This window comes from Tamandua tetradactyla, chromosome 6, assembly GCF_023851605.1.
Source record: "Tamandua tetradactyla isolate mTamTet1 chromosome 6, mTamTet1.pri, whole genome shotgun sequence".
NCBI classification, from domain to species: domain Eukaryota; kingdom Metazoa; phylum Chordata; class Mammalia; order Pilosa; family Myrmecophagidae; genus Tamandua; species Tamandua tetradactyla.
The window spans coordinates 176,926,906-176,950,775 of record NC_135332.1 but is presented as its reverse complement, the minus strand read 5'-3'; the positions used below and the strand labels follow the sequence as shown (position 1 = coordinate 176,950,775).

The 23,870-nt window shown below is 52.0% G+C and overlaps 1 protein-coding gene across 1 annotated transcript in view; it reads right to left on the bottom strand.

Annotated features, from left to right (window-relative positions):
- Positions 1-23,870, bottom strand: part of TG (thyroglobulin) — a 234,772-nt gene that overhangs the window by 182,381 nt on the left and 28,521 nt on the right. Inside the window, exons 12-21 of the mRNA XM_077167733.1 lie at positions 22,358-22,495; positions 21,933-22,010; positions 21,304-21,416; positions 19,185-19,287; positions 18,168-18,368; positions 14,748-14,954; positions 13,217-13,371; positions 9,642-9,798; positions 7,978-8,202; positions 2,507-2,656 (exon numbers count right to left, since the gene is read on the bottom strand). Of these exons, the coding sequence (XP_077023848.1) occupies positions 2,507-2,656; positions 7,978-8,202; positions 9,642-9,798; positions 13,217-13,371; positions 14,748-14,954; positions 18,168-18,368; positions 19,185-19,287; positions 21,304-21,416; positions 21,933-22,010; positions 22,358-22,495 (1,527 nt within the window). The remainder of the gene's footprint in view (positions 1-2,506; positions 2,657-7,977; positions 8,203-9,641; positions 9,799-13,216; positions 13,372-14,747; positions 14,955-18,167; positions 18,369-19,184; positions 19,288-21,303; positions 21,417-21,932; positions 22,011-22,357; positions 22,496-23,870) is intronic.

Sequence of the window (23,870 nt, the reverse complement as noted above, 5' to 3'; positions counted from 1 at the left end):
AGTCTGCTTTTCCAAAACCTAAAACCTTCAGATGGTTCCTAGGTCAGATAAGTCCACAAATCCACAGATGCCAGTCTCCCCAAGAGCATCAACCAGCTCCATCCCCCTATCCCACCATTGACACCTCTTTTCAACGTGAAAAAGTTAGAATGGGCATAGCTCAAATATCCCTAAAGATTGGGAGAAGGACCAAAGGAGAAGGAGGAGTTATGACAGAGAAGTTAGGATTTGACAAATGAGTACGACTGCTATATCATTACACTCAAATTGTTTTTAGTCTCCAGTGTCTTAGAACAACTAGAACTGTGGAACTGTAGCCCATACCAAACTTTGACATATGTTCTATGACTACTTGTTAAAATGTACTTTGAAATTTATTTTTTTGTATATATGTTATTTTTCACAATAAAATAATTTATTTTTTCAAAAAAAAGTAATTATCTTGACTTGGTTCACCAGGGCTGAAAAGTAGGTGAAAGGAATTCTTTCATGGCAACCCAGAGGCTTCATCACATCTGATTTTCTTTCTGTTAAGACCGCTAGTTATATGATTAACCATTGATTAAAAACAGCTTTTTCTGTGGGACGTTTACAAAGGCTACCTTTCAAATAAAATGCTTTATGTGACATAAACATTATTCGTGAATTAATCAATTGATAAAAATTAAATTAATAAAGAGCTACTCAGCAATAGAACCTCGAAAGTGATGTAATATTGGACCTTATTTCTTAACCCTATTGAGAAAAATAAGGCAGGTGTTCTCACAGTAATATGCAGGTTTATGGTATTTATGAGTGAGAACTACAACACAGAACTCAATTACATAAAGGAACTGAGATTCTGAAAAATATCCCAACAGCAAAAGAAACACCTTAATCACTTGGCATCATTGAACACTTGTGGACTCCCTGCTCTGTGTCTCTCTTCAATAATATTCATCCTAAGAATGAGACCTGGGAACTCATGTGGAGTTAATGTGTCGTGGAGAAGTTCTCAGAGAGAAGCAGATGCTTGGCCCAGGCTCCAATGCTGACCCTGGCGTACCATCACTGAGATCTTCTATTACTTAAGGAAGATGTCAAGGAGAGCGATGATGATGCAGCACAGCCCTCCATGACCACGTGGAAATGCCATCGGCCCCACCGCAACTCAGTGGGGGCTAATATTTACTGGGCACTTCTCAGGTACTTTAAGCATGTCCATGGATCCAGACTTCGGAACAAAGCACAGCCCCATGTAGCTGACCAGGAATTCGACCTTCAGAGAAGGAAAGTGATGTGGCCAGGGCCAGGAAGAGCAGAGAGTGGGCACTGGGACAGGCTCAGCCCCATCCTGTCCCCGTCCCCTTCCCCTCGCCACCTCCTGCCACATGCCCTCCACGAACTAGGACTGATGTGTTACTCTGATGCCCTTTCAGAAGGGTGCCTCTGGCAGACTGAGAGCCGTCCAAGTCACAGCAAATCATGGAGAATGGAGACAGTGCGCCCAAACTGAGGGTGGTGCCCAGAAGCCAAGGACACCTCCACTTCCCATGATGAATTCCTTCTTCAGGACAAAAGTTCTTCTTACACTTACTTTCCAGGAAGAATAGTTCTATTTCTGTACCTCTTGCAACCAAGGAAACTGCCCTTAACAAAGAAGGTGCCTTGATAACGTTTGGTTAATTGGTTTCAAAATTCTAGAAATTATGCAAATTTTTTCAACAATAACAGTTTGCCTCAGGTGGACACAATTTCAGACTAACATAAAAAGATACACAACAAAGCCAGTTAGGAGTGCTGGTTAGGAAAAACCCAACGTGATCAGCTGACTGTCAAGTCCGTAGGCCAAGTGACGTTACATGATATACAGGAAGGCCCAAGTACACGAGCCCTGACACATGTGCAAGGCCAGAGGGAAAATGAGCTACACAGCAGTACTAAGTGTAGGTGGAAAATATCTTCCACTTCTGAATCTGGTATGGCTGGCTTACAAAAATCAGAAGTTTCAGAATCAGACAAAATCAAGTTCAAAGGCCAGCTCTGTCGCCTACCAGCTGAGTGATGCTGGCTAGATTATGTTCCTTCCCTGAGCCCTCCCTCCCTATCTGTAAAGTGGGGAAAGTAACAAATCTTTGGAAGGGGTATTAGGAGGATTGTCGAGACAACACAGGTAAAGTGCTTGGTCCAGAGCCCAGCAGGGGCCAGGCATTAATTCACAGTTGGCATCCCCTCTGGTTATCACGCTGTACCAAGGGATTCTCAACCAGGGGCAGTTTTGCTCCCAATCAGGTCATTTGGCAATGACCAATCAGGGAGGTGCTATCGGCATCTAGTGGGTAAAGAGGTGCTAACGACATTTAGCGGGTAAAGACAAGGGATGCTGTTAAAGAACTTAAACTGCACAGGAAGCTCCCCACAACAAAGAAATATCCATCCCAAAATGCTATGCTGGGGTTGAGAAGTCCCGTTGCATCCCTATTACTCTGCGGGATTTCATTTTCAAAGCAGGACCTGCAAAACTTACAGTGAGTGTGGCTGAAAGCTCCAGTGGAAATGGTTGTTCTGCCCTCAGGACAGGGGGCACAGGCCAAGCTCCCTGCCTGTTCTTGGTAGAAGCCAATAGAACAGGGAACGCATCGCTCATCCTGAAAATAGCTTCCTTCAGGACACTTCACTAGAAAAGATAAACAAAGAAATGAGGTTAAAGAACAAGATACCTGCTTTGTAGTTATAACCCCACAACACACAGGGTATGTGAAACCCTAAATCGGGACAAAGGGTCATTCGCTTCACCAGTGTCCATTGACAGCCTACAGTGGTTCAGGCTCGGAGAGCTGGGAACACAGTTGGGAAGGAGACAGAAGAGCTCCCTGCTCTCCAGGAGCAGGCTCGCTAGTAGGGGGTGAGTGAGTCAGAAGAGCATTTCAGATCCGTTGAAGATGATGCAGGCATTGTGACAGGGAGGCCGAGGACACAAGGGCACGTCAGAGAGGAAAGACCACTCTGAGGAGGTGATGCTTCAGGCTTGAATGATGGGAAGTCAGCTAGGCAAAGACCTGGGAGAAGAGAATTCCAGCAAGTGCAAAAACCCTGAGGTACGAGTGAGTTTGGATTATTCAAGGAATGGGAAGAGAGCAGCCAGTGGAGCTAGAGCTCAGTAGACCAGTGAAGAAGGTCATGAGAAGAAGCTGGAGAACAACTGGGAAGATGAGGATCCATCCCCAGGTGGCCAGGGGATCTCTCTCCAAGTTAAGGCTGTGGTGTAGTACAGAGTGGGTGCCATCTTTGGGGTTGGACAGATTAGGTGACGTCTTACTCCCTGGACTTTTCAGAGGCTTCATTTTCTCCTCTGTAAGATGGGGATTCATAATATTAACTTATTGGAAAGTAATGCTGATATAGATAAAGTACATATCTCAAGCCAGTCTCATTCATGTACTCAAGAAATGGTACTCATGCTCCCTTCCAATGTGGAACCTGAGCAAGTCCTTCCTCGTAGCCAACCTAAGCACCCACTCCACCCAAACACGTCTCTCTCTGGGTGTGGCAGTTTCAATAGTTCAGCAATGTCTCGTTGGACTCACCTGGCCTCCCCCCTGAGTCAAAGAGCATTGCCCAGGGCTGGGACTGGGGGTGGACAGTGTGGCTCCCAGGACACAAATCTCAGGAGGCCTCCCACCCAGGGTTGCCCTTGGCACATAGATCAACCAAAACCCCAAGGCTTGGACAGTGACAGCCTCCCCAGATTTTGTGCCTGAGAGCCACCTGGCCTCCCCCTGACCCATCCCTGAGCCACTCAGCACTGCACTGTCCATTAGCTGCCCATTCTTACTACTTCCTATTTCTCTGCTCCTAACCCTCCCAATTCCCCCTAATTTTCCTATACGATAGGCACTGGGAAACCAGAAAACCAGACTCGAGGGATAAGTTGGGGTCTAAGATTCTACACTCTGGGTAAAGTGCATGAATGTGGCCAAACTGATGCTGCCAGCTCAGAGGAGGGGGGAGGAGAAGGAGGCTGACTTGGATTTCCTTCTTAGATCAGGGTTAGATTCTGAGAATTTGCCAAAAAACTTTCAGAAGTAAACCATTAGTCAGTGAAAGTGGGAGGTAAAAATCTTACCCCTTCTCGGTAGGACTTACTCTGTGCCTGGCACTCTGCTGTGTGAACCTTACGTATATTAAGGCAACTCTCCCAGGAGCTGGCATTTTATCCCCATGCCCAGAAGAGAAAGCTGGACATCAGGATGTTCATTACATCCCAGCATGCTTTCCTGTGAAGGGCCATGGGGAAGTAAAATGATAGACCATGGCAAGCACCTTGCTAGGTATTTTAATGTGTCATCTTGGACTCCCAATAGAAAGGTATCCTCCCTGTTCTAGACTGGAGAAAATTGAGGTTTAAGGTCAAGACAACATAGGCTGCGAGGTGATAAAACTGAGATTTAGACCCTAGTCTTTTCAAACCAAGGCCCTTGCTCCATCCACCATGCCGAGCCAGCTTCCTGTAACAAAGGAGTAGGTGCAAACCTGTGGGACATGCTGGGAGGGAGCCAACATTGATTTAGCTACCCCTATCCCTAGCCTAGGTGTGTGCCTGGCATTTCCGAGCAAACAGACACTCAAGCCGCATCTTGGAAACTGAACAACATGCTTTCCAATCTGCCCTGAGCCATCAATATCCTGCTTCAAAGAGCAGAGTTTCATTACTTGTATGAGTCAGACTGTTGCTGATCATCTCTAGCATTTCAACCCCTAAACTGTGTTTATTCTTACATGTAAATGATCTTCAAATTCATTGCTAAAGAAAACAAACCCGAGCTGCCTGCCTGCAAACCCCTAGCTGCATCTTGAAGAAGGGAAAGAAGAGAGCTGGAGTGAACGGGCCCCAAGGCCCCAAGTGCCTGGGCCCTCAACTGCACTCAAGGGATGCGCGCCCTGCCTGCCCCCCATTTCCCTCCAGCTCTGAGGCCAGGAGAGTGTTTCGTAACTCTGCATCACATACTGGCTCGATTTTCACCATCCTTCCCCCAGCAGGCTGGTCTCAAAGCCGGCTGGTCCCGGGCAATTCCAGGGGCTTGTTCGTCAGTAAGTCCACTCCATCAGAACCACTGGGGACCCTTTGCTTCAGTTCCCTCCTTTGCAGGGTGAGACAGTTTGGCCTATTTAAATCTGAGAGTTTCTCAGAGTGTTGCAGTCAGGCCAGCACTCCTGCCGCCCATAAAGGGGACAGCTGGGCTCTTGGTGAAGAAAAATACCTGAGAGGGAACATGAGATTTTTCACCCCTTAATTTCACTCAGCCACACCACCCAGTCCTGTCGCCTCCCAGCTCAGAATTCCTCCCTGGCCTCAAGGCCTCACCTGCTCTGGCCCTTACCTGTCTCTCTGGCCCTGACGCCTGCCACTGCCCCACACGCCCCCTTCCCCACCCCTATAAACTCGGGGCTGCCCACACCAATGCCAGTTCTGCCTCCTGCTTCTTCACTTGCCTCCACCTGGAATCTCTTTTATCACTTCAGCACCCCCAGCACTGGCCTGTGAACATGCACACACGTACACACACACGTACACACACATGTACACACACCACCATCTCTCTTGTCAGAACAGTAGTTCCTACACTCCTCTTAAGTCTGCTGCCTTTCTCCTGGAGAAAGCCTCCCCTGACTGCCCTGACTGGGAGGCAAAGCTTTTGTCAACTCTACTGCAGCTCTCTGGTAGCTTTCCTCTCCCCAGCTAGACTGTGAGGTCCTTGAAATGGTGGCCATAGATTTTCCTTCCCTGAGCGTGTGTAACACTGTGTATGACACATTATCTTTTGAAAGCATAAATGGATAGAGAGATGGATAGCTAGGTGGACGGAGGGAGAGGAAGAAGGGATGGAGGGAGGAAGAGCAGGAGGAAATAACATACTGCTTTGGAAAAATATCCAAAAGGGGCTAACTCCTTTTTAAGAGTTTGCACTGAATAGGTGGAAGGTAACATAGGCCAGATTGTAAAATGGAGAGTCCAGACAATTTTTCTGGGGTTCTCCTTAGTGGGCCATATGGGGTGAAGGTTGCCAGCAGATCATTCCGAGGGAAGCTGTAAAGCGGACCTAGAGGCAGGGGGGTGAGTGTAACCAGCCTTCATATCCCTCAGCGGATAAGACCTCCACCCCACGGAGCCACTTGGGGTGGATATTCCCGACGTGCCTCTGAGTCACTGCCCTCCAAGGCGGCCCCCAGGCTGGCCCCCCTGAGACGCAATACACAGCAGCCCTGCTTCTCCCTCACGGGACGACGCTCTGCCTTGTCGTTTAACAGCTGCGTTTCAGATGTGAGTGTTTTTGAGGAGGAAAAAGAGCCAATGAGCACAGACACAAGAACCCAAGGCATGATTCCGCTAAGAACCACCCTGGCAAGAAGGAGACGCGTGATGGGGAGGACAGAGAAAGGGCCGTGGAGGCGGACAGATGCGAGTTTAAATCCTGACAAGGAGACCTTCACTGTCCACGGTGTGCCACATGGTTGGCCCTGCACCGATGGTGCATGCTGTCCCCACAACAAGCCCTACCGCTCAGATTGCACACGGTGGGGATAAGCAGGATAAATAGCACAACTAACTTTCGCAAGTGCAACGATCAGAAAATGCTGGAGCCAAGACTCGAACCCAGGTGTCCCTGGCATCTGAGGACACTTCCTGACACTATCAGCCCTGACCCTGGTCCATCATCCATGACGGAACTTAACAAAGGATAGATGTTACCACTGATTTCAGGGAAAACCCAAGGCTTTAGGTGTTTCTTTTGTGAATTCCATTTTGGACCTTTCTGAATATCTGGAGTAAGAGAGCAGGGCTACGTGGTGGGATTTATAATTCTTGTGAGTCAGTAATGGTGAGCAGGGGTTGAAGAACAGTGCAGATTTACATGGGCAGGGCTTGACAAACTACAACCAGTGGCAAACCTAACCTTCCCACTTTGGGAAATAGTGTTTTATTGGAACACAGCCATGGCTTTCTCCCTACCATGGCTGAACTGAATCACTGAGACAGAGACCATATAACCCACAAAGCCTAAAATATTTGCTATCTGGCACTTTACCAAAAAGGCTTCCAGCTCCCATTCTAGAGTCTGTTCTGGGCAAATCCCTAAATCCAGTCACTCCCCCATGCCCCGTCCTTGAACTTTCCACCCTCTCTAAAGGCCTCATCACCCTTACACCAAGTTCTGATTCCCAAAGTCCTCAGTGAATTTCCTTCCTTCGGGCAAGATTGTCCTGCTGCTAGCCAAGCTTCCTGAGCAGGGCAATTCACCATCTAGTGCTGGGAGGGCAGGCCTCCTAGAGGAAAACAACTCTTATTTTACACAAGGGAGATAAAGACACACCAGAGGGGATGGGACTAGCTTAAGGGCTTAGTGTCCATACAGGTTCTCCTGACGAGGCCCTGACTACCATCCATCTCCATCTCTGCCTCTTGGTGTTTTATACCTGCTGCAGAGGGCATACCCAAGGCCTCCAGCAGTGGTCCTCAGACCCAGTGTCTCAGCTCTTGAAATGACACCTGAAATGTGGAAGGACAAGAGCGACCCCAGTGAAACCCCAGGGAAATCACTTCCTCTGGTCCAACGTCTTGGGCTGGAAAATGTCCATTTAGGGATGATGATGAGTAATGTGCTGCTGTCAGCAAACCGAGAAATGTCACGAAGGACACAGGCTGGCCATGAGCTTTCTCTACAAAGACAGTGCACCTCAGGCCACAGCGGTCAAGGTTGTCAACAACTAACAGAAAGGATAACTGCTCACCGGTCATGTCATCCATGCCCACAATTTCAACCACTGCCTAATGGGTGAGGTATGGCCACACACGGTGATGACTGGAAAGCAGTCCTTGAATGAATAAAGGAATGAGTCTCAACTCTACACACTCAGAGCAACCTCTCCCCAGTGCTCTGGTGGCCTTTCCGGAAGCTTCAAGTGGCTCCTAGCACCAGGAAGAGAGGGTGGACTTACCACATCCCTGGGAATCCTGACTGGCTTGGTTGGCTGCTGAAACTCTATAGAATCCTTCCAAGCACCCAAACCATGTCCTGGGAGAGGTGCCAAAGCGGTCCCCTTGGAGGAATCGGATGGAGGTGTCTGCAGGGAATGTCTTGGAATCCAGATGAAGCTGGAAGTCACCACTTTGGATCAGATCTGTAAAGCGCCCAATGAGGTCCTTGCCCACTAAGGCCTCCTCTGGAAGACACAGGGTGAGGCAGGAGAGTCACTGCATTATTCTCTGCAAGGGCCAGAGGGGACTAAGGGGCCAGAGCTACCTAGCACAACTCCACTGAAAGCAGTCTTAGGAACCCTCCACTATAATCATCTGGCATCTCATTTTACAGAGAGAGACTCTGAAGCCCAGAGAAGGGGATCAACTAGCCCAAAGTCACAAGGGAGTCAGAAGCCCAACTAGGACTCACATTCAGGTCTCCTGGCTCCTGTCTCTCCTTGTGGCATCATCTTTCCCACATTGGTATAGGATATCATGTCTTATCCAGATTGACATCAACCGTAAACTTTAGCAAGCCACTTAACATACCTGAGCCTCAGTTTACCCATCTGAAAATAGGCCTCAGAACGCCTCTTGCAGTATTGGATCATTAGAGATAATGAGCATGAAGATGATACTCAAAGGGGACTGCTGGATGCAACGTGGCCTTCGACCTCAGTGTTTGACTAAACAACAAGGAGACCCCAGATGTTGGACTTTAAGTGTTTCCTGGGGAGAAAGCAGCTGGGCAGATCCCAGCATGAAGCAACTGCCACGAAGGCAGTCCAGGACCTGAAACCACAATCATCATTGTCTGCACAACTGAAGCCAGGAATAAACATCTCCTACTATTGCAGCTTCAAACTCACCCTCGTTATCCAGATTCTCTAAAAGGAAAATGGATCAGAACCCCTAATTCAGAATGCTATGGGGGAGGGAAGGATTTTTCACACAGAGGCGTTAGTGCCAAGAGGTCTGGAGAATGGCAACAATGCAAGCTATTCCCTGTAGACTCTGGCAACATTTTCCACAAGTTCTTCCATAGAACTTGGTGCAAGATTTGGCCAGTCCTGACCTTCAGTCATTTGGCAATTTAGGAAGGAAGTGGAGCTGCCCCACCCTCTGATCAGAAATGTGTGCATTATTTCCCACCCTGCCAGAAAGCGTGAGCAAAATATGCTGCATACTCAAGTAGCTATCAAGAAATCCATTCTCCTTTTTCTCAGATCTTTCTGCTCCCTTGATTCACCTGCAACATAACTGCCTTGTTTTCAATAGTGAACTAGAGTGCTTAAATAGTGTAAGTGGTCTGAGATGGTTTATAATTGGAAATGGATGAGAAATACTTTATAAATCAATAAAGACTCCCTCACGCCACCCTTCTCTCCCCTTCTTCACATCTTCTCTCTTACCTCTCTGGGCCCAGGTACTCACAAAAGCACAATCGGGCTCTTTGTAGTCAACGATGCTATTTAACTCTAGCAAGGCTTTGACTTAATGTTTATATATTTTTAGTAACTAGCTCCCACTAGGCCCATAACTCCCTCAAAACTGGCTCCTCCCAGGAAGGCAGAACGGGCGTCACTCAGGAACTCAGGGAAGTCGCATTCCTTCTGAGAGGTGGCCAGGCAGGAAAACATACCAACATTGTGCAAATTGGGAAGGGCGGCTGCCGGTATGTCCTGAAGCCGAGCTTTCCATGTGACGTTCACTCCAAGCCGCTCCGTGCTCAGACATCCCACCTGCACAGCGGAGTCCTCGCAGACAGGAAGGGAAAGTGGGGACCCCGGGGTCGCCACCTGCATGGAGATGCGTTTTCAGTTCAAGAACAGAGAGCAACAAGCCAGCTTCGCTGATCCCCCGGCAGGCACCAGACCTCAGCTGATGTTGAGGTCCATCTAATTTTATTCTCTACATCAGGGCGAGGGGCCTTATTTTCCCCCTTTCCCCATGAGTGGAGAATGAGGTTTCAAGAAGCTAAATAGCGTGCGGGTCACCCACTTACAAAGATGAAAATGTGGTGAGAGCTGAGCTGTATGCATGGAAAGCCCAAGTGCTCCCAATGCCTGGCACTCTTTTGTCCCCCAACACACGTTTCCCTGGTGAAACAACTCCAGCAGACCCTGCTAACTCAACAGACACACGCCCAGCGGGACCCGATCCCTCCCTCTGCTCTGCGTTCTGTGGCCTTCCCTGGCTCCTCTGTGGTGGCCACACACCTGACCTTGCCCACAGCTGGAGCACAGCACGGTCAGTACGTGCCACATGGATGTCCAATGGAGGGACAGCAGACGCGGGCATGGCCTGCTTAGTCCCCAGGGAGTTCCCGGCACAGGGTCAGGGCCAACCCAAGCTTCACACTGCACTCTTCTCCTCCTCCTCTTTGGAAGGTTGACATCCCGAAAGAGAAGTGATATTAAGCTGCAGAGGAAGTTCGTTTATCTAAAAGATGGGCGTCAAGAGGGTGAGAGAGCCCTGGATACCTCAGGGAAGGTGCTGCAAGAGGAAGTCAGGGCCCCTTGCCCCCAACCCCATTTGGAGCCCATTGGGCCCTGGCTCGGCCTTTGGTACGAGAGGCCTCAGCAGCCTTCTCCCAGCAGGCTGGCACCTCTGAAAGCAGGCTCTAGACTGTCACGGGCCAGCTCCGTGCATCGGGATGTCATTCCACATGCAGGCCCCCTGCAGCAAGCACGTCCTATATGCCAAATCCCACGAGGAAGGGAGCGAGTGGGTGTGGTGGGGACTCAGATAGTCGTCATTTATGAGAACCTGCCGTGCACCAGGCACTCAGTGTTAGGAGAGGTGATAGGGCGTAATTTTTTAACACTTTTCATTAGGCCCTGTGTGAAGTGCTTTAAACATCACAGCTAATTTAATCTCCAAAGCAGACTCAGAGAATCCAATTATCATGATCCCACATGACAGATGGGGTGCTCGACTCAGGCTGAGGAGCTTTGCCCAAGTTCCCACAGTGGGAAGTAGTGGAGCCCCTAGACCCTCTGATCTCCACCACCAGGCTGAGTGCAAAAAGCAGGGGTTCAGGGTCCACGGACTATCCCATTTAATCTGAGCCTTCAAGGGAGGGTCCCATCCCCGCTGCATGCATGATTAATGCGAGGCTCAGCAAGGAAGGCCAGGGCCCAGGCCGATGCGAGGAAGTGGTGGCACCAGGGCTCAGCCCCAACCTGTCCAGGTAGAAACCTGCTGCAGGCTTCTCTCCCAAAGACTAGGACACGGACATGGCCCCCATGATCTTAGAAGTTGTGCCTCTCCTGGTCACAACCTGACACCTTTTCCAGGTAGTTCTCGCCACTGGGCCCTTGCCCAGCTACCTCTTGATCCCATCTTCAGTACAGTCCTCAGCTCTTTAAGTCCCCAGAATTCTGGAACATTCTGCCCCTCCGCATACAAGGTTTACATTACCCATCTCACCAAATGGCATCACCATGCATTTGCCTGGTTCCTTAGCCATCCTCGGCTCTTCCCTTTCCCTTCTGACGCCTGTCACTCCCCAAGCCTCAGGACGCTGTCCCAGATCCTCCCGCTTCTCGCAATGTGCCCAACCACCCCCGAACCCCTCGCCAAGGCCAGGCCCTCTGCACGCTGTGCCTTTGTCCCTCAACACCCGTCCTCCACACAGCTGCCAGAGAGAACCTTAAAACCTCCATCCCACCAAGGCACTCCCTCATCTCAGTGCCCCAGCAGCTCCCATCCCAGGTGATACAAAAGGCAGTGCCATGGCCAGGGTCTGCAGAACCCTGCAGATCCTCACACCCTCCCCGCCGCACCCTACCCAGCTCTCCTCGATGTTACGGATCTCACCCAACGTTTTCCCGACGCAGGAGCACCAACCTCCCTCTGACCTCTGCATGGTTCCTGCCCGTCATCATGCTCATAAGCCCCCCAGCCTCAGCTCTAAGGTCCAGTCGATGCTGCTGCTGACAGAGGCCTTCCCTGGCCAGTCCAGCCAAGTTCCCCCCACTCCGCCTTCCTACTCCAGGGTCGGCCCCGCTGTGTTTCTCTTCGCGGTGGACACCTTTATCTGATGTATACTTGGTTATTCTCATCTCCCCTGGGTGGAAAGCCCCGGAGGGCAAGGAGTTGCTCTCGTTCACGCTGTCTCGGTGTTTAGCTGAAACCCAGCCTGGCCTGGCAGGACTCTCCCACAGTTGTTAAATGAAAGAATGAATGAATTAACAAATTTGGTGTAAAGCACAAATGCAGGCAGAACTGGACCTACTAAGCTACGTGATGTCTTGGGCAGCCTGCTCACCGTCCAGCGGCTTTAGTGAATTCCCTTTAAATACAGGGCTGGTGCTCCCCACGGCATGGGACTCTACAGTGATCAGGGGTAAGGAGACTGGCAGGCCTGCAAAAATTAATAGGTTTTGCTGATACTGTAAGTCCATTTCCTTGGATGAAAGAACAAATTCGATACATTTTTCATTTGCCTTAAAATCAATACTCTCTGTATTTAGTTGCGTGAAAATACATGTTCTACAAAATTCTTAACACACTGGGCCAAAAAAAAGAGTTACTCTGGTGATTTAGCAAACTTTGAACAGAACAGGGACTTATTTCATTGGGTGATTTGAAAGACTCCACTCTGAATTCTTGGGATCTTAAATCACCCAAGCCCTTGCATACTACATGGCTGAAAAGCTCTACATTCTTAGTTACAGTGCTACAGCATTCCAGCTGGCATGTCGTAATCTGCAGGGAGCATCTGTGAGGCCTCCTGGCAGGGCTGGCGAGAGGCAGCCCTGGTGCCACGGTGCATAGCACGTGCCCTCCTTCTATGCCAGCCTTCCTGCTCCGCGTCCCCATCCTTCTCCAGGAGGGGTGGCACTGCACCGTCACCATAGCTTCTACTCTGCTGGGCTCTACCATTTCCTAGTGGCTTAGTCTGGAACCATTATGTCAACTCTCTGGCCTTCATTCTTCTCTTTACAAAACACTTGTCATCCTACAAGGGCTCTGGTGAGGGCTGCGTTAGCCAGTGCATGCAAAGGGATGCACAGGGACAGGCACGTCAGAGGTGCACGTGCCCCATCGGACCCCTTAGAAAGAACGGTCAGTAGCAAGACGGATAAGAATTCTCCCTCTGCCGCTCCATAATTAACCTTGGCCAAGCCGTTTTCCCATTCTGAGCCTCAGTCTCCCCATCCTTTCATTTGAACTTGTGCAAGCCCACCCTGCAGGGGAGGCAGGACATACCCGCAGGTGGCAGAAGCCCCGGGCCACCAGCTCATCTAACAGGAAGGTCTGGAAAGCTTGCAGCAAGCCCGTGTAGTCCGCACTGCACCTTTTGCCTGGTGGGAGCTGGAGCTGGAACTGCCCTTTGGCCTGGATGGTCTGCCACGGCTGGAGCCCTGCAGGTAAGCACCAGAGGTCAGCAGACGCAGGCAGGGGGACTGGGGGATTCTGGGCTTTGCTTTCCCTGGTCTTTCGACTGCAAAGAACAAGCCTTCTCGTTCAGCTTGGAACATGCAAGCACTGCCATTAGACACTGCCACTCTCTTCATGGCTTGCCTCTAAAATTACATATATAGCACCCTCACAGTGAGTGCAGGCCTGTCTCAGCCTCAACACAAGGGGTGCTTTACATTTTGGGGGTCCTGGCTATTTTGCTTCAAAATTCTTCCAAAAACATTTCCCCCAGAGAAATGCACAGGCTCACAAGAGACTGCATGCAAACAGAGCAGCTACATGTGGTTTTCAGGGTTAGGAGTAGACACCACAGACCATGTAGATGACGTCACTGGGTTTGTTCAGCGCACACGTCGTACAACCCTACACAGTGGCCCTGCATTCACTGTCAGGAACTCAAGACCCCAGACTCTTTTCCCCAAAGTCCCCTGGTCTAGAGCCAATTGTGACCACCCTGGTCTAGACTGCAGCTTGTCACAGCTGAAGTGACAGTTCATTGCTTTGCCCAAATAATTTTTTGGAACCTCTTCTGGAATAGGAGCCATCTTTATCCCAGAACATTCTGCTACAAGCACTGCCCTTTGACACCCTGCCAATCATCGAGGGCCTTGTGAGCAGAGTGCCAGGCTCAGTGTCTCCCCCAGACGCCCACTGCGATGGCAGATCCCATGCTGCCTGACACCTGCCCCTCCCTGCCCGCTGAGGGGGAGACACCGTCAGGCTTCGCCAAGGCAGATGCAGAAGAGCCTGGTGACCCCACAGGCATGTGCATGTGCCGCCGTGGGTGAGAGCATCTGGGTCAGCACGAGGGTGGGAGAAAGGAGCTGTGCCCAGTGTCCTCCAGGCAGGGCCTGGGCCCACAGTGACCAGGGCTGATGCCCACCTGCGCCAAGTTTCTGGGCCCCCTGCTGTGCTGGGCATCGCCCCTGTAGGACCAGAAGGGCAGGGGAGGGGCTGGGGTGGCAGGGCGCTCCTGGTGGCTGGACACATGGCCCTGAGCATGTCGGAGCTGCAGTAACCAGTGCAGTGGCCAGAGCACCTTCCTGCCAGGTATTCATCCTGACAGCCTGGGATCATGGCCATGCAGACGGCTCCAGAGAAGCCACAATGGGTGCCTAACTCCAGGGTCTGCAGAGCATGTCCGCTCCTTCTAGAAGATGCTCCAGCTGGCCCTCTCTCTGCATTGATGCTACATGGGTTACTGTGAAAATGCTACACTTGGGTGGCAAGCTGAAATGGCCACATGCTTGCATTGTTGTCCTCGGCCCCCTGGCCAGAGAGGGATGGCAGATTCAAGGACAGTGCAGAGGCCACTTACGCTGGCAGGCCCGGGGTGGCGGTGGCTGTGGCTCCCAGAGTCCGCTGTCAGGGCTGCAGGCCAGTGTTTGGGCCGGGAAGGCGCTGCCATAGCCCTGGCGGCACCTCAGCTGGCACAGCTGGCCGGCAGCCCCCCCGCGGCCCGAGGCCTCTGCACACAGGATGGTGCCGGCGTCCGACACATTGAACGGGAGGGGACATCGCGGACCTGGGAGAGGAAAGAGGAGCGCAGGGCCTCAGGTCAGCACAGGCCAGCATCCCCCTTGGGGCTGCCCCTGTGCCTGCCCCCGCCCCGGCCTCCACCCACGATCCCTTCCTCCCCACTTGCTCCCACTGAGACTCAGGCTCAGAGACTCTCCAGAGTCCCCATCTCGAAACACAGCTACCAACTCAACTCGTCTTCTCACCTCAAGCCAACGTGGCCCAGCCTGACCTCTGCGTCCCCCGCCAGCCCTGCCCCGGCCTCAGCTGGCCCAGCTGGAAACAAAGCTGCCGGCCTCCTGCACCAGTGCCAGTGAAGGGGAATGGCTCCCGCCTGCTCAGCTCCTCTCACGCCCGCCTGGCCCTTTCTCTTTGGCCCCATGGCCACGTCCTCCCTTCCCACTTCCATCATGTTTGGCCTGAGGTGCCATCAAAGCCTCCTCATCGGCTCCCTGCCTTTGGGCCTCACCGCATCTAATCCACCCCCACCACTGCCAGAGAAGCTGCAGGGAGCCGAGCATCAGCTCTCGCCACCCTTAGGCTGGTGCCCGCCTTCCTCTCTGCCCATGGGTCTCCTCCTCCTCCGCCTCCACCCCTTGCTTCTAGATAAGCCCGTGGCTCCCTGACATGCCGTGTTTGCACACAGGCCTTCATGCAGGCCCTCCCCCTGCTGCTCATTTGCCTGGTAGACTCCCGTTTGGCTCTCAAATACCAGCTCGATCCCTCCAGCTTTCTAAGCCTTCCCAGCTTCTCCCAGGCAAACTTGGGTCTCCTTTCTCTGAGCTCGCAGGCCACCTGGTACAGGTCTCCATTTTATCACTTATTCTAGACTCCTGTATCTGTAAGCTGCTCTCTCCACTGGGCTGAGTCCACTGGGGGAAATCCACTCAGGCTGTGGCTCAGTGCTGACCCAGAATGACTCAAAAAACATTCGCTAAATAAATGAGTAAACGAGTGGATCAAAGAACAAACACTCTCAGTGCGGCATTTTCACCCCTCATTAGAGATTTAACAACTTATCAGACTCTCAGGCACAGCTTTGCCATCTGATATGCCTGACTTTAAAATCTGTGCCCACATATATTTGAGGGGGTCTCAGAGGAGGGGAGTGGCCCATTTTGAACCAAGCCCACAACCTGGGCTCTCTCTGATAAGACCAAAGTCCACGCCCCACACTTCCTTCTAGTAAGACCAGTAGCTCCTGGCCAAAATTTTGCAGTGTGATTTGCAGCGTGTTTATTGAGCTGATTCTTACCAAGTGCACTGGGAGAGGAGAGGGGAGGGGTCAGCTTGAGAACCCTTGGGGCCAGGCCACCTGGCTTTGAATCCTGGCTTATCCTTTACTGGCTGAGCAGCCTAGAGTAAGTTCATTAACCTCTCTGGGCCTTGTGTCCTCAACCACAGAATGGTAAGGTCAGCAATGATGCTTACCTTCTAGGGAGGGTGTGGATTGAAATAGATTAAGGCATTTAAAGAGCCCAGAAGGGTTACTGGCATGTCATAAGTGTCCAGTAAGTATTAGTCATTATTATTATTATCGTTGTTATTATTATTATTATTATTAAAAACAAGGGCTGTCTCTTATTGCCTGGCTTTCTGTTGGGCATTTTAGGATACGATTTGATTCTTGCGGAACAAGGAAGTCAAACTCAGGGATCTTCAAAGGTGAACTCCCAAGAGAAATAAAAACTGATAGTTGCCATGAATTTTATCATATGTAAAACTCTCATCACAGTTGATATTTAATGAGCCCCACTAAAAATAATTCTATGAGGTAGGTAACACCAGTCTTATTATCTCCCTTTTAGCAATCACAACACCGAATTTGGGACGTGGAGGGACAGAGACAGAACTCAAATCTGGGTGTTTTGATTCTACCCACCACGGCAGCAGGACAAACAGCCCCACCTTTCCATAAAGGGCTGAGTAAGGATGGGAAGCAGCCTCTTCCGTGGACTCCTGGGCACAGAGCGCTCAGCACTGCATGCTCAGCTGTCTCCTTGACTTCTCCAAGGGCCCAGACCCATGTTTCGCTTGCACAGTGGTCTTGGGGCCAAAAGGGAAGCTCCCGCCGGAAGTTGGACTCCACCTGCCTGTGTGAGAAATCCTGACTGCCAGCCCCCTGATGTCCTGAGTCCCCGCTGCCCCTCCTAGCACCGCAGCTGCCCAGGGGACAAAGGAAGGAGGCATGTGGCAAGCTGTGAAAACCAGCGCCAGGAGAACAGCAAGTCCAGAGGTCAAAACAGGCCTGTGTTTCTTGATGATGATTGAACAATGATGCAGCTGTCACAGTGTGACTGTGTGACTGTGAAAACCTTGTGTCTGATGCTCCTTTTATCTACCATATCAACAGACAAGTAGAACATATGGAATAAAAATAAATAATAAGGGGAACGAATGTTAAAATAAATTTAGTTTGAAATGCTAGTGATCAATGAAAGCGAGGGGTAAGGGGTATGGTATGTATAATCTTTTTTTTTTCTGTTATCGTTTTATTTCTTTTTCTGTTGTCTTTTTATTTCTTTTTCTAAACCGATGCAAATGTTCTAACAAATGATGAATATGCAACTACGTGATGATATTGAGAATTGCTGATTGTATATGCAGAATGGAATGATATATCAATATTTTTGTTTGTTAATTTTTTTAATTAATAAATTTTAAAAAAATTTAAAAAAAAAAAAAAAACAGGCCTGCATTCTGCAGCCGAGGCAGAGGCAGAAGAGGGCCTGGGTCTCCTGACAGAATCCCAGGCCAGGGCTCTTTCCGCTGCCTCATGGGACCGCCCAGGACCACTCGGCCAGGCCTAGAGCCTCTGTGCCATGTGTGCTGGGCACACAGGCAGGACTGTCACCTGGCACAGCAGAAGAACTTAGGCTGCCAGTCAGACAGGCAGGCTTAGGCCCCATCTCTGGCCCTTCCTTTGAGCTTCCAGGAAGACCCTCGACCATTCTGGGCCTGCCATGCCCTCTGCAATCCAGCACCAGCCCTCCCCACAAGGGGCTGTCCCTGGAGACTTCCCTGCCAGGCTCTTCTGGCTCTCAGCCCTGGGCAGCGCTGGTTTAGGACGTAGGTGGACCCACCCTGCGGACATCCTGCATGCCTTCCCCTACTCCCGCCCCTCCTGTCGCTGCACCTTTGGCCCCACCTGCCTGGGTAAAGGCTGTGGGTGCAGAGCCCACGCCCAGGGACCCCAAGTGTGTGAGGGTCACCGACTCACTGTCACAGGCAGGCAGCTTTCCGGTCATGCGAGTCCCAGGCACCTCCTCTCCGCTGCCCAGGACGCACCAGCAGCTGTCCTCGGCCAGGTTGCACTGCACTGGGGAGAAGCGTCCGGTCCCAGCCCCGCAGGCGGGCACATAGCCTGGGCCGGCGCTCCGTGACAGGGCTCCGCTCCTGAGCACATCGCAGAGGCTTGGACCTTGACACAAAGACGGAGCAGATGGGCACAGCCCCGTCTCCTGCGCCCAACCCCGCCCTCGAGCTCCCCAAGACTTCCCACACCCACCTGCAGGGCCCTGGGGCCTGGGGCCGCTCCCCACGGGCATGGACCTGCCAGGGCAGGGACTGGTCCTTGCTCGCTCCATCCCCCCACCCTGCCCTGCAGGTCTCGCAGAAGGTATGAAGCAGCGAGCAGCTAGCTGTGTGCTGAGGGTAGCAGCGTGAGGGACACTTCCCATGGGAAGGCCGGCGAAGGCGCCCTGGAGGGACTGTCTCTGGGTCAACACTCGGCCGTGCGGGTGGGCGCGGGTGGGGGGATGAGGGCAGGCAGGTCCTGAAGGGAAGGGCCCGAAGGCAATGAGGGTCCACCTCCCTGAAAGCCACAAGCTACACCTGGGAGCCTGGCCTTGACCTGAGGGCACTGGGGGGTGCCAGCGGTTTCCAGGTGGGGGGCGAGATGTCAGCACACTGGGCTTTCAGGGCTCCACCCCACTTGGCAGGGGGCTGGGGGAGGGCAGTGGGCACCAGGCCCGCAGGGCTCACCCTCCACAGTCCTGTCTCCACCCTCTTTAGTGGGGACCCCTTGCTGGCTGGCACTTGGCAGGACAGAGAGCAGCTGTGCTCCCTAGCACACTGGTTTCTCAGGAGGACCTGCTGAGCTACTTGGACAGTTCCTCTTTCTGAGGTACAGGGAGGTCAGGGGCTGTGACCCCTGTCGTACCGCCATGGAAGTGGCAGAGCCAGTGTGCAAAGCCAACTCGGGGACTCGCCAGAGCAGGGCAGGGTGGCTACTCACACTGGACACTGCTGTTGGTGGCAGGTGGCACGGCCTGTCCTGTCGCTGGGTCCACACACCAGGGGCCGGCCCCTGACACCTGCTGCCCGGCAAACTCTCCTGTCTGAGACAAAACCCCGGGCAAGAGTCTGAGGCTGACAGGTGGGTGGGACACAAGACCGTCCCTTCCTAAACAGCCGGTGGTAGCTTCTGCTAGTACAGGGGGTGGGAAGGAGGACTGTCCCAGCCCCTCCACCTGCATTACTTGAGTTGAGGCCAGGCCCACCGTTTTTCCATTTTAGGTGGAGGAAACCAGGGCTCATTCACAGAGAGAAAGTGACAGAGCAGGTCCCATAGCAGGGGAGTGGCAGGGTCAGGCCGGACCCAAGTTCAGCCAGCTCCAGAGCCCAGCCACTTCCCACCGAACCAAGCCCAGCTCCGGAAATGACTCCCAACCAGCAGCCCTGGAGAAGGCCCGAAGCACAGATATTCAGAAAGCTGAGTCACAGGCAGCTGCCCAAACCCTGCATCTGGCCAGGGCCACAGCAAACAATCCCATCTGGGTCAGCCCTTCTCTCTCCATCCTGTCCAGGACCAGCTGGGGAATGCTGGACAAGCCATTCAACTCTCTGGGCCTCAGTTTCCCCATCTAAAAATACAGAGGTGGGACTAGATGGATCCTTAAGCCTGTTTCTTCCTTCTACGAACTCCATTGGTATAGAATGTGTTCTCTCTCCTACATCTGTAAGAGAAAAGCATCATCACAGGCAGGTGTGCTGGGGGAAAGCTGCCGTCCACCAAACCTGCTGGCCGTCACTTAGTGCTTCCTTACTGTCTGTACACCCTTAGTTCATCCTGTAATCTCCTGTGCTTCATTTCCAGAGAAGCAATGACAATGACAACATCCAAAAACAAGCATGACATTTTCCTGTGCTAAGCATTTCCCCCCCACGTTGCTTCATTCAATCTGCACAGTGTGCCCAGGAGGCAGCGACCCTACAGCTCCATCCTGCACAGAGGCCCAGAGAAACCAGGTGATGTGGTTTTGGCTAGAAGGCTAAGATTCAAACCCGAGCAAAAGTTTGAGAAACTTTTATGGGACAAAATATTAAAATTGAGAAAATTCAAGCCATCAACTTGACTTTTCCTAGAGTCTTAGACCAATGACCATTCAGTTTGGGCAGTGGAAGTCTTGGCACCCAGGCTCTCCTTGGAAGCTGAGAACCTCACAATGGGAAAGTTCCTGAGCCCTTCTCTGTATTCATTTTCCCTTCCTCAGAAGCGCTGGTTTCTCCTTCGCCTTCTCCATGAGCAAACACTGCTACCCAGGACAGAGCAGCCAACTTTTATTCCAACAGTAGGTGGTTGTTGGCCAAGGGGAAAGATTAAATCAGCTAATTTTTCCTCAAAATTCATTCTTATTTGGGGTCCATGTGCACAGCACCAAACATTAATAAATAAGGAACAGGTAAGGTTTACTCAATGTTACGTTTCAATAACATCTACACTGATGATTTCATCTGATATTCATAAAGCCCCTGGGGGCTGAGCAGAGCAGGAGGTGGTGCTCCTATGATCCCTACTTCAGGGAAAGGAAACTGAGGCACAGAAGCACCCATCGCTTGGCAGGAAAATGGTTTAATGTTCTGGGGCACAAATCCTTTGTCTAAGAGCTTTTCCATCAGTGATTCAGTTGCTTATCACAGCCATCCAGGGTGCTGAGGAGGGCGATATCATGATGTCCTCCAGTGGTGATGAGAAGCTGGGACACAATGAGTTAGCAGCTTGGTGAGACAACTTCAGGACAAACATTGCACCAACTACACATGTGTAGATTATTTTTCAAAGAGTTTTCATGAAAGATACTTCCCTGGAGCCTCAAAACAAATCTTGGACCAACTAGGACAAAAATGGAGCCCCAATCTTCCGAGCATAAAACAAAAACTAACTGGAGCCCAAAGAAGGTAAATAAGTTTCCTGAGGCCACACAGGAAGGGTGTACTAGGGTCGGGGGAAAAAAAACGAGGCCTCCAACTTCCTATGAGTATTTTAATTGAGCCAAACTTATTGAAAACTGGAGAACTGGTGAGGGGTGGGTAGTCTGGCTTCACTGTCTTTGCCTGAGCTTTCAGAGACTTACCTCTTGGCAGGTCGGGATAAACAGGTCTTTGGGAGATAGGTTTCCTCGAGATGCAGCTTGTTTCCAGCTGGAAACCAGCCCGCTGGTTCGCATCGCCTCACAGGGAGTGGGGCCTGTGGGAGAGCATGCCACTCTTACTGCTGAGAGAGGGAGCTGGCAGCCCGGAGGCCCCAGGTTTCAGTGCCTCTCGGAGGGAGCAGAGCCTTTCACAGGAAGCAGAGTGTGGGTGAGGGACAGAGATACATGTGGGACACGCCCGCTTTGAAATATTAATTGGGCAGTTGATTATATGGCTCGAAACCCCAGAAGCCAGGTGAGGAAGTGGGGGGCCTGGAGCTCCAGAGGCGAAGCAGTGATTGACAGTGATTGGCACTGCCATGGAGGCTGGAGTCGGCTGGGGGCGGGTGTGCAGGAGGGCGAAGGCTCCAGCTCTTCCCTCCGCCTCTGACCTGGGAGCACAGATTAGGCACAGCCGACAGCGTGCGGCCAGGCATGGGCCCGGGAAGGCATGGTCTGGAGGCTCTGGGGCAGTTTGCAGGGCTGGGCCATGGAGCCTCCCGCAGCAGGGACAGCTCTGGCTGCACCATGCAGAGGGTCAGGTGGGAAAGGTCCCCGTGGGCTCCACTTACACTGGGGCATCCATGGGGAGCGGGAGGTCAGCGAGGAGGGGACATACTCCCCCTTCCTGTCCACACACCAGCAATGCCCTGGAAAAGAGCCACAGCCAGGGCTTCAGGAAGTGAGTTTGGGAACTTGCACCCCAGCACCTTGTAAACAGCTGTCCTTCCTCCTGGGGCCAGAAAAGTTGCCTGTCCATGCCCCTCCCAGACACTGCCCATAATCAACTTTGCACTAGGATGCCCTCCCCCCCCCGGCTAGCAACCACCCCCCTGATCTTTGGGCTGGCAGGTCATGGCTCCATTGCACAGACAGGGCAGCTGAAGGTCAGAGACACAGTCAGAGGTCAAACTCATTGCCCCCTAGCATGAGGCTCTGTCTCCTAAACGAAAAGGAGGGACGCAACTGGGTGTCCCCGGGCTCGCAGCCCACGTACCAGTGCTGGCGTGGCACTGCGCAGGCCGCCAGCCTCCAAGCGCATCGCATTGAGGCACATAGGGCCCGGCTCTCAGTGGGGAGGCGCCTCCTGCAGAGTCACCCGGCGCTGAGGGGCGTCTCTGGTAGAAGTCCAGGGCTGGGGGTGAGAGGGCAGGAGAGCAGAGCTGTGAGCGCCAAGAACAGTCCAACACGCCCCATTCCCACACGAGGAGACCTTCTTGTTTGCGTGACAAACGTTCTGACCACAAATATGCCCAGGCCCCTTGAACACTGGCTGTGACAGGGCACACCTCAGCCACTAGTCCTTTACAAATCAAAGCTTAGGATGGCCATCAGAAGACTGTCTTGCGCTTTTCTTCTGGTAACTTCCACGTAGAATTGGTCAGGTCAAGCAGTAAGGTGACCGTAAAGACAGAACATTTATTTCACATTTACTATGGGAAAAGTACTAAGTACGTATTTTAAATCATTTTATCCTCACGGCCGTCCTGCAGGAAAGGGACTACTATCCCCCCATTTTACAGAAGAGGAAAACGAGGCACAGTCGGATGATGAAACTTGCCCACAGGGTCCCAGCCATGAAGTGTAAGGCCTGGGCTTTGAATGCAAGCATCAGTCTCTGCTAACCCTGCCCTCAGCCTTCCCTTTATCCTGCCTAAGACTCATGGTTTAGTTTTTTGTCCCCCTCCAAGCTGTGTTACCCACAAAAGTCTTATTTGAGCTTCAAAACAGCTCCATGAAGTCAGAATTTTTACTCTAAGAGGTGAACAGGCAGGCTCAGTGAGGGAGGCTGCCTGATGAGCTGCTGGTCTCCTGCTGTCGACCCCGTCCCTGCCCACCTGCCTCCGCAGCATTACCCCCACTGACAACCAGATAGCATACTCTTTTGTTCTGTTTAGATTTGTGTCTCACATGCTAGTACTTAGGTCCTTTGGTGCAGGGATCTGATTTGTGTTTTGTACTTAGAGCAGGGCCTGGCTCAAGAAATGTTTGTTGAGTGAATAAAAAAAGGAACGAGTGCAAGAGGTGGGCAGGAGGAAGCGGGGAGAAACTAGGGATGGGGTGGCCACACAACTTATGACCCAGGCCTCCTGCTGCCCCCACTGGCTTGATTTGCCCCCACTGCCATCCTCCTCTCAGGAGGCCATGCAATGCCTCCCAGGCCCATTTTCTACCTCTTCCCTCCTCTCTTGCAGGGTCCCTACCACAGCCCTGCTTGCAGTCACCCTGCCCACTGGGGCAGCTCTCCCTGAGTCCCCACACTGCAGAAAGAGGCTACAGCCCAGAGTGAGAACAAGCAGGCAGAGGGACGCACCAGTTCCCAGTCAGAGGTCTGCTGTGGGTACCAGGACCCCTGGGAAGTGGTCTGGTCCAGTGGGCAGGATTCGAGTCCGATAAGCCTCAGCCTAAATCCTGGCTCTGCCACTGATTCTGCCGTGTACTAAAGAGCAAATCACTCAAAATCTCTGAGCCTAAGTTCCATCTATGAACCAGGTCAAACAGTCCCCTAA